This window comes from Dipodomys ordii, unplaced genomic scaffold (assembly GCF_000151885.1).
Source record: "Dipodomys ordii isolate 6190 unplaced genomic scaffold, Dord_2.0 Scaffold65, whole genome shotgun sequence".
NCBI lineage: Eukaryota > Metazoa > Chordata > Mammalia > Rodentia > Heteromyidae > Dipodomys > Dipodomys ordii.
In genome coordinates, this window is record NW_012267281.1 from 8,966,720 (window position 1) to 8,977,119 (window position 10,400).

General features: G+C 45.9%; 1 protein-coding gene across 1 annotated transcript in view; it reads left to right on the forward strand.

Annotated features, from left to right (window-relative positions):
• The first annotated feature begins 3,644 nt into the window (after nucleotides 1-3,644).
• The window catches only part of Abcc4 (ATP-binding cassette, sub-family C (CFTR/MRP), member 4), a 183,047-nt gene continuing 176,291 nt past the window's right edge, over nucleotides 3,645-10,400 (forward strand). Inside the window, exons 1-2 of the mRNA XM_013023011.1 lie at nucleotides 3,645-3,752; nucleotides 4,555-4,675. Of these exons, the coding sequence (XP_012878465.1) occupies nucleotides 3,697-3,752; nucleotides 4,555-4,675 (177 nt within the window). The 5' untranslated portion in view covers nucleotides 3,645-3,696. The remainder of the gene's footprint in view (nucleotides 3,753-4,554; nucleotides 4,676-10,400) is intronic.

Genomic DNA, 10,400 nt, shown 5'->3' on the forward strand with positions numbered 1-10,400 from the left:
ACTTTGAGCCACAGCTCCACTTCTGGTTTTTCTGGTGGCTAATTGGAGATAAGAGTCACATGGACTTTCCTGCCTAGACTGGACTGGCTTTGAACCATGAACTTCAGATCTCAGCCTCCTGAGTTGCTAGGATTACAAGTGTGTGCCACGGATCCCTGGCTCTCGCTGGCTTTTTGATGTGGGGAAACTTGTTCTGCATTAGAGGATGGGCATCCAAAGTGTCCCCACCCTGTCTGCTGTAAAAACTCGTATCTAAGCTTGTAGCTTTGGGAACCTGAGCACAGACGTGTTTTTCCCATTGCCCTCAAGAACACAATGTTCCCAGGGGTAGGCTCAGTAATTTGAGAGCAGAGAAAGTCTGTTCTTTCATGTATTTATTCCCAGAGAAGGGAAAGGGTCTTGTTTTATTTCATGGAATATTATTGTAATGTCTTGTGAGGTTTATTAGGCTTGGCTTTTGAGAGCAATATAAAAAGGTGAACTTCTGCATTAAAGAAAGAGAATACCTTTGATTCAAGAAATATCAAGTAATGAAATAATATTTTGGTTCCATCTCAGCCAGTAGTTCCAAATCAGGAAGAAGGAGAAAAAGAGAAATTGGGATGGGCACGGAGGAGTAGAGATCAGTAAAGAGAAAGGAGGGGTATTTATCAGCCCAAACCTATGCTAGTTTTTAGTTCCTTCTCTCCTTGTATGTTTGTTAGACATTGGAATTCATGGAAATTGAATGTTTGGGTCCAGACCAGAGAGAGGAGCTACGGCTGTTACCCAGAATACTAGACTCTAGGTCTGGCATTCTTCCTTTTATACATTGAGGATATAACAGTCAGAACTTCTCACATTCTTGAAAAAATAAGAAAATAAAACAAAGCACCAGTAACAAATCAGCAAAACATCCAAATTCCTAAGAAGCTGTTGGAATGTTAATGTCTTTTCTCCTACTTGGAGAGAGACTATAAGATCTTCTCCTTTGGGCATCTCTCTCCTTGCTATCTCTTGAGCTCATGGCTTTGTGTGTTTGAAAGTGAGCTCGATTGTGTTACATTCTACGTATTTCTATTGAATTGCAACTAGATTTTTAGACCCCCAGGCCTCAAATCTAGGAGTCTCAAGTTAGTCACTTTACCCCCATTTGCCAAATAAAGAGACAAGGCGAAGTACAGGGAAAAGAGATTTATTACATGGTAGCCAGGGGAAGCAGTACGTCTTCAGCCATTCTCAGGGGCACAGACACTGGCCTCAGGTTAAATATAGGTAGAACTGGGGACAGGTGTGAAAAAGATAATACATAGTTAAAGCAGTTACAGTTTACAGCTGTGAGATCTGGATGACCGTCAGCTCAGTCTTTGTTGTTTCAGAGACATCGGTCTCATTTTGTTACTGGAACACAATAGGAGCATGGTGGTCTCCTGAGTTTTGGGCTGTTTTCTTTAAGATGATAAGAAGATACCAGGTCTTTTTGGACTAACCTCTGCTGCTGAGTTCTAAGGGTTGTGGAAAGAGAGGGAAGGAAGAGACCTGGAGAAGGCCACCAGAGTCTTCTGGGACCACAAGGTTAGCTTGGATGCTCCTGCAATGTCTCTCTAATCCTGGGGAACTGTGGAAGTTTGCTGTGCCTTTAGAAAGTCCTCAGAGCCTCTGAGTTCTGAGGTAGATTTGATGGACGCTAACCCCCTATCTTGCTCACCATAACTATAGCAGCCTCTCTCCTCCCCCAGCTGTCGATTCCCCAAAGGAAGGGCTTCGTAGAGGACCCAGGCCCCCTATCAAACATGTACCCTAAAGTGACAAAAGTCTGAATCCTAATGCTGGAGGATTTTCAGCACAGATGAGTTCAAACAGTATATAGAGGGGGTTTTGGGGGCCATTATTACCCATGCCAAGCCTGGTGCTAAGGGCTTGACTTTAGAATAACTGTAAAAGATCCATTGAGTTTTGACATCTGTTTGGTGGTTAGTCTCACAGTCTAACAGGGCAGGGGGCTGGGTTGGCAGAGGAATCTAGAGATATTTAGTGATGAACAAAGGGTCATGCAGTTGCCTAGTTTGTATAAGTAGAGGGGGTGCAATGATAGAAGCCTGGGATTAGACTCTTGGCTTCTAGTTCCAGGGTCTGAGATTCTTGGAAGATCCAAGCTCCTAGGATTTCCTGAGCCCAAAGCTCTGTTTTTGTGATTGTATTTCTAACAATTTGTATATTCATGGACACAATAAACATTCCTGGAGCCCTTCCTGTTCCATCTTTAGTCCATCCTAAGGGGTTAAATAATGAGACAAACACCACTGCTGTCCTAATGGATTATTGTGTGATCTCAGAAACATCCTCCCCCTGCAAAAATCAGGCTTACTTCTGAACATTATTATTTAAATGATACTTGATGGATAATGATCAATTTTTTAAATAAAACTGAATCATAAAGTATTTGAATATAAGTTTTTTCCTGCAGTTATTTTCTCCTTTCATAATTAATAAATGTCTTATAGGAAGACAATTGGAGACTATCTATATCTATATATCTATATCTATATCTATATCTATATCTCATTTTAGTTATGACTTGCATCTTCTGGTTCAGCTTCCATTGGGAATTTGTGTGTGTGTGTGTGTGTGTGTGTGTGTGTGTGTGTGTGTGTGTCTCCTGGGACTTAAATTTAAGGCCTGAGTGCTGTCTGTGAGCTTTTGTATTCAAGGTTAGTGCTCTATCATTTGAGCCACAGCTCCACTTCCAACTTTTTGATGATTAATTGGAAATGAGAATCTCATAGACTTTCCTGCTGGAGCTAGCTTTGAACTTCAGTCCTCAGAGCTCAGCCTCCTGTGTAGCTAGGATTGTAGGTGTAAGCCACCAGTGTCTGGCTACCAGTGGGAATTTTCTAGTTCCATTATTCCTTCTGTATAAGAGTTTTCCTTTTCTTTTCCATTATGTTGTAATAAGGACTCATAGATTGTTTGTCATTCCTGGTTATGAGTCATGGCTATCATTATGTATTTGAATGTTCATACTGCTCTAGAGAGACCCTTTGGGCTGACTTCTCTCTTTGGGATCCAGTTTCATGATTGAATAATTTAGGGTTCAAGATGTTCAAGACCCACATTGTACATTCTTACCCTCAGCCTTGAAATGAGCCATTTGTTTAAGGAAACCTTGTTATTTTCAGGGAGAGGGGAGATATTAAGAAAAGATCTGGGCTGGGTACTGGTGGCTCATGCCTGTATCTTAGCTGTTCAGGTGGCTGAGAGCTGAGGTTGCAGTTGAAAGCTAGCCTGAACAGGAAAGTCCATGAGACTCTTACCTCCAATAAGCCACCCAAAATCTGTGGCTCCAGTGGGAGAGCACTAGCTTTGAGCAAAGAAGCCCCAGGACAGCATCCAGACCCTGAATTCAAGCCCCAGAACTCAAGATCTGGGAGCTGGGGTGCTCTCATATACTGGAGTGTCATTGCTTCCAAGGTCTGCTTAGTGGCGAAAGCTAGTGTGTGTGTGTGTGTGTGTGTGTGTGTGTGTGTGTGTGTGCAAGTGCATATTGAATGTTTTTTTCTATGGTTCTATGTGTTTAAAATTAGCTTTGGCAGTAAGATTCTCCTTAAATTCAAATGTGTGGTTAGAGTATATGTCACTCCTGTTCACTTTCATTTTAACAGGTGGCTAAATCCCTTGTTTAAAATTGGTCATCAACGGAAATTGGAAGAAGATGATATGTACTCAGTGCTTCCTCAGGATCGCTCGAAACATCTTGGAGAAGAGCTGCAAGGGTAAGTGAGAGGCAATGAGAGAAGGGGTAAGAAGAAAGATCTTCTGAGGTTGTGGCCTTCCTAAGTCCTAAGTCCTCCAACCCGTTCCCCCCCCCCCCACACACATATCTCACACCTCCCCTGAGGCTGTTCCTAGCTTTGGTCTCCCTCTCTGGTGGGCTGGAAACCTGTTTCTGGTGCCTTTGGAAAAGGGGAGGGTGTTGGTGCCCCAGGCCATAGATGCCCGAGGCCTGTCCTGCAGTAGTATCACCCTTGGGAGGTGTCTGGCTTGCTTGCACCACTTCTGCCTTCTCAGGCTATAAGAATGTTGTAATTTTGCAGTGAACTTGTTTCCCATAAGGTGTGTGTGTGTGTGTGTGTGTGTGTTTGTGTGTGTGTGTGTGTTTCTGATACGGGGGCTTAAACTCAGGGCTTGAGCTCTGTCCCTTAGCTTTTTCTGCCCAAAGCTGGCACTGTAACCCTTGTTTGATAGTTGGAGTTAAGAGTCTCACAGACTTAACCTGGGGGAGGGAAAGGGGGGGAGTGCTGGCTTTGAACCAAGATCCTTAAATCTCAGCCTCTAGAGTAGGTAGGATTACAAATATGAACCATTAGCGCCTGGCTCTCAGATTGTTTTTGAGGCCTGTTTTTCTGGTGCTGCAGATTTCACAGCTTCTAGGAGTCCTGGGGACCCTTAGCCAGCATTTTGGGGGCAGCCTCAGGACACTGAAATAAATGCTTTCTTGTCTCTCTGTCATCATCTCCCCTTATTTACATAGGGATAGCATAGATTGTACTTGACCCAACTTTTGTCTCCTTGTAGGTACTGGGATAAAGAAGTTTTAAGAGCTGAGAAGGATGCACGGAAACCCTCTCTAACAAAAGCAATCATAAAGTGTTACTGGAAACCTTACCTAGTTTTGGGAATTTTTACGTTAATTGAGGTAAATGCTTTTACACCCAGTGGGTTGCTTTTTGGTGTACATGGGATAGCTGTCATTAAGTGTTAGCGGTCAATAAGTACTGAAATGGATTGGGCCCGTAGAGGAAAAGAAGCCCTGTGAGTTTGAAAGTGTGTTGAGATCTGAGAAGCATGAGGCAGCCTATCCTTGTGTTTATCTTTGGAAGGGTAAATACTTAGTGACTGCAATACAAGGTCATACTATGTTTTCTTTGAACTGATTAAAAATCCAGTGTTGTGAAAGGATAACGCTGGTCTGTACCAAACTCTGATCCTTGGTAAATGTTATGAGTCCTGAGAGCCATCTTTGGTCAGAAGAGAAATCTAGAGCCTGGCAGAGATGTGGCCTGAGGCATGAAGGAAATACATTTGGATCAGAGCCCAGAAGAACAAGAGACAGTTTACTGGGACCCAACAAGTAATTGTTAACCTAATCATGCCAAACCTGATAAATGCTTTCCAGAGAAGTACTATCCTGATAGTATTCTGATAAATACTGTCGCCATCTCCCTCTTAGATACACAGATTGGGCTGAATAAGGTGACCCCGAGGCTAGAGCCCAGAAGTTGAGGCAGAAGATCCAACCCATATTCCAGGGAATTTATGTGCCCTCATGGTTCCTTGTCCTGGTTGTTGGGACAGATTGCTGATGGAAGGTGGTATTTGAGTAGCCCAGCATGGCCGAATTCAGAAATGGTAGAATTCGGAAATGGACATACAGTGGCAAACCTAAGACAGAGTGCTGTGGGAACAATGACCTGTACTTTTTGAAGGGCATCACCCTCACGAAGTCCTTCAGTTAAGGCAGTTTCCTGCCTGGGACTTGTTATGGGTAGACTTTCCTGTTGTGAATTGAGACCTGCTGGAGACGATGCTGAAAAATCTGTGTGACTTGTGCTCTTGGTGGTGTCTCACTAGCCTCTGGGGCACTATCGCTGCTGCAGGAATAATAGGGTGGGAGTTCAGGCTCCCCAAAGGGCGAGGAGTTGTCACAAGTGCATTTGGTGGGGTGAGACAAATGGACCAGTTGATTTGAAGGTGTGTGTGCATGCGCGTGTGCGTGCATGTGTGCACGCCTGCCTTCTTGGCCTGCTTTGTGCTTAGTGAAGGGTGCTCTGTTAGGGGAGGAGGTAGCAAGTCATTCCTTTTGCCCCTGGAGAAAACCAGGGGATATGTCAGGTTCTGGGTGACTGGTTGGCCTCACTGGTGATAAGGGAGGTTAGCCAGCATGCCTGAGGGAGGGTGCTGCCTTGGACAGGGGCATCTCCTCTCACCTAGAAGCTGTACAGGCTTCCCTGGCTTTGTGAAGGACACAGGGGAGACCCAGGCAGGTGGAGCTGACTTGGGGGGTGTAGGAGCCGCTCAGATCTGCCCAGCCCTGTGCCAAGGGACACAGTGATGTTGTCTCTACATAGTCACAGCAAGTGTCAGCTTGAATTAAGTAGACTTACAGCTGCTGTCTCTGTGGTGTGCTTGTGAGGGCTTTCCTGCCCATGTATGGTGGTGCAATCTCAGTGAGTAGAGTCCCTCGAATTCTGCAGGCCAAAGAGTCCTGGAGCCTCCATGTGTGCTGAGGCCCTAGCCGGGTGTCTGGTGAGGTATGGGAAGAGCCAGCAGCTTCTGAGCGGCTGCACTTAGGGGTCAGGTCATCTCGTGGAGTGGGTGTCTGTCTGTTCCCTGTTCTCTGCTTTCCTTTTGTTAGCAAGTGCTTAGAGAATTAAAGACTTCCTAAGTCATCTTGGGAGGATAGTGTTTGGGGGGCTGGGTTTGAAGCAACTCTGGCTGCCGCCTGCCTGCTCCTTGACTGGGATCTCTAAGTCCCAGATTGTGTCCAGATCCCATTTCAGAACAGGCTGTAGGTCTCTCTGGGCAGGCGTTGGGGAGATGGAAACACAGAGATAGGCCTCAGAAGCTGGAGGAGAGAGGAGGTCCCCCCGTGCAATGCCAGGATCACGGTTGCCATCCTTGGCCAGCCCTGGTTATTATGTGTTTCTGAGGAGGAGCTGGTGAGAGCTTCATTTGGAGCAGTTGTAGAACTCTGGCCTGTCTTGTAGGAGATTAATCTTTTGGGGAAGCATGGCAGAATAAGGGAGACTAGACTATCCAAGTGTGGGGTTCATCCTCAGGAGGAAAGGCATACTGGGCAGTGATAGTAGGAGGACTAGAAGTAGCAGGCACAGTACTCAGCACACTAATGTCATTTCTAGAAGCAACAGCAGTAATATTCAGCAGCAGTAGCAGTACCTAACAGGACTAGGAGCAGCAGCAATACTTAACAGCCGCAGTAGTACTCAGCAGGATTAGGAGCAGTACTAGAAGCAGCAGCAGTAGCTGTATTATCAAGAGTCTATACCCTGGGGTCTTAGTATCCTTCAGTACTCCTACTGTACTAGTGATATAGACCTCATGGTAGTAGTGTTGGTAGCTGCAGCAATGTTAGTAGCACTTACACTCAGTACTGTTGGAGCAGTACTGGTAGGCTTAGTAGTGATTATGAGTATATGAAGAGTAGAGTGTGGCAGGCACTTCCATGTGTGCTTTCTGTGAGTGTGACTTTAATCCTTTGGTGAAGTGAGAGGTGCTCTTCTGAGCCCCGCTTTTGGAAGGTCCCTAGGTGCCCAGAGCCCAGGGCCACCTATAACGTAAAGACTGCTGGAGCTGAGATTCCATTCCCGGCGCTCTGATGCAGGAGACAGACCCCACTAGACTGCCAGCCCTCTCACCTAGTCATGAAGTATGTCCTTACAACTAGATCTGCTGGGTCTCAGGCTCTTGTTTCTTCTCTCTCTCTCTCTCTCTCTCTTTTGTTGGTCGTGGGGCTTGAACTCTGGACCTGGGCACTGTCCCTCAGCTCTTAGGTCAAGGCTAGTGCTCTACCACTAGAGCCACAGCACCATTTCTGTTTTTCTGGTGGTTAATTGGTGCTAAGAGTCTCACAGACTTTCTTGCCTGGGCTGGCTTTGAACTGCAATCCTCAGATCTCAGCCTCCTGAGTAGCTAGGATTATAGGCATGAGCCACCAGCACCAGGCTTCAGGCTCTTGTGTCTTGAACCTGGCCCTGGGATAATGAGTTAGACATTAAGAGCTGCCTGGAATAGGAGAGGGAGGTGGCAGGAAGCCTGATTAGAGTCAGTATTATCAGCAAAGTGGCCAGGCCCTGGTGGGTAGGAACATGGCAGTGCATTCATATGGACCATGGACCCTTGCAAAGCCCGTCCTCCATCACTGCCTAAGATGGGGCTGCCCTCCCTACCCACATTCTTCAACATGCAGCCTGCCGAGACGGACCTCAGCACTCTGAGTGGACTAAGGGAGGATATGGTCTTAGTGACAAAGCTGAGACTTATAGTCCCAGCAGAGGCCAAAGCTCCATGTCTGTTCTGTTCACTGGGTGAGCCCAGGCCTTAAGTGCTAGGGTGTCAGGCTAGGTTCCCCTGTGGTGCTGTCAGCTGATGCACAGGGCAGATGGAGTTTGAGCTGAGTTCAGACCAACATCCCATTGACTTTTAGTCTAAAATTAGTGTCTGGTTATTCTCGCGTTTGCAGATTACTTTGTCATTTTGACCTTTGGGTTAATGACTGGCAGAAATTTTAGTTGTAATGAAATGGTTTTTTGTTTTTAACTAGGAATCATCTGAGTTTAACAAAATAAAACCTTGTTTTTTTTTTTTTAAAGCAGTCAGTAAAAAGAAGCCTGAATCCCAACACAAACACTTAGGTTTTCGTAGACTTGCCTGTGGACACTACTGTTTTAGAAAAGTCAGAAATAATTTCTTGACTGCGAAGTTGACTAAAGATCCTGTTACAATATTTATAAGATGATTTCTTTGTTGCTTTGTATGTCCCTCCCCCACGGTATAACCCCTGCTTTCACTGTATTTGATGTTGGTATAATTCGTGGAGGGGGAGGGAAAAAACAAATGGTTTAAATAGGGGTACAGGTGGACCCATTGCAACAATGAGGTGTACAAGTCATTATGTCGAAAAACGAACTTTACAACTTTGGTGGGGGGGAAGGGGAGGGGGGTGAAGGGGGGTGGAAGATGGGTGGAAGGGGAAACAAAGGAGGAGGCAACAATGCTTGATAAGAAATGCACTCATTATCTTGCTCATGTAATTGTAACCAATCTATACGATATTTTCACAATTAAAAAAAAGAAAAAAAAAGATCCTGTTACATTTTGAAAATTATTTTCTGGTGCTCTTTGGAGTTTGAATCATAAAAGCTAGTTCCTGAGCCAAACAGGATGGACACTAGTTTAATGATTGATTTGTATGAAGTGGACTTTTTGTTTTGTGGTCTGAGTCCATGCTGTGTGTTGGTCTCTGAGCTCTAGACAGTGGGCAGTTTAGGCTCTACCGGGCAGTTGGTGGAATGCAGACATACTTCCTTTGTTGATCTCTAGTGCCTTTTTTGGGCCTATGCTGGACCTGACACCCTCCGTGTCTTCAGAACTCCTGAATGGGGTGCTACCCAGCCAGATGTGGAGCAGGGCCTTCCCTTAGTATGAGGGGAGGGGCACCAGCAGGAAGAAGCAGGTGATACCTGTTCCAGGGGTGGCCTCAAGCTTGGGACTTGAAAGCAGTACACACCTTGTCATGCAAGAATTGCAGAATAATTACAATGCTTGGAGAAACAAGTCCAGGGATGATGATGGTGAATACACACACATACAAGCCACGGCTGGCTAGTGAGGAGCAGGCTGGGAATTCCCAGCACGCCTGTCCCCTGTGTACAGTGCTATGGGGACCGAAGCGACTCTGCACCTGCACAAGGCCCCAGCGAGGGGTGGGGGCAGTGCCATGGGGAGATGGAACACACTAGTGCCTTTCCCATCACCCCAGGCCTGTGATTTGAGACACAGTGAGGAATCTGGCCTGCTAGAGTGTGAGTGAGGGTAACACTGATATGTGCCCACTCCTTCTGGCTCTGATAGGGGAGGAGGCTTGGGGTGAGGGATGACCTTTAGCAAGAGGACTTCCAGTTGACCGCCAACCTGGCCTGTGGACTTGGTGTTTGTTCAAGGTGTTACTTGGCTTGTCTTACCTCCAGGTAGAGCTGTAGGAAGCTGCTGGAAGATAAGGTGTGAGGAAATCCTCACTCTGCAAGTCAGCTTATCGGCAGGAAGGAAAGAAACAGTCATCTGACTTCCACAGTGATATTTGCAGGGCTGGGTTTCTGAGAGTTTTACTGGGCTTTTGTACCCCTCTTCCTTCTTCCCAGGGCCCCTTGCCCTCTGCCCAACCCAGGGGGTTGAGGAGGCAAAGATCCTGTGGGTACCGAAGCTGGCAAAGAGGAGGAGGAGGCATGGAGGGAAGGGACATGGTACGCTGTTCTTGTGCACATCACAGTAGTATAGTGATGTCCACAGTGGGGGCTCCAGGTCTGAAACCAAATGCTCCTCTAGCACGGACCCAAATAACATGACTTTTTTGTTTTGTTTTACAAAATCTGGTCATCAGATGACTCATTCACAACAGATTGTGATTATAACGGTAAGCAAAACAAAAAGCAAACAAACAAAACCCCCTGAAACTAGCAAGCCAAAACATTGCTACAAAATGCAAGTTACCTAAGAATTGCTGGGGAAACTCAGTTTTTCCAAATGACTTTGCTCAAGATTCTTCTTTTGGTATAGTCGGCAGGCAGCACAATAGGATTTTGTAAGCCAAAGCAGGCGTTGAGGCCACCAAAAAAAAAAAAAAA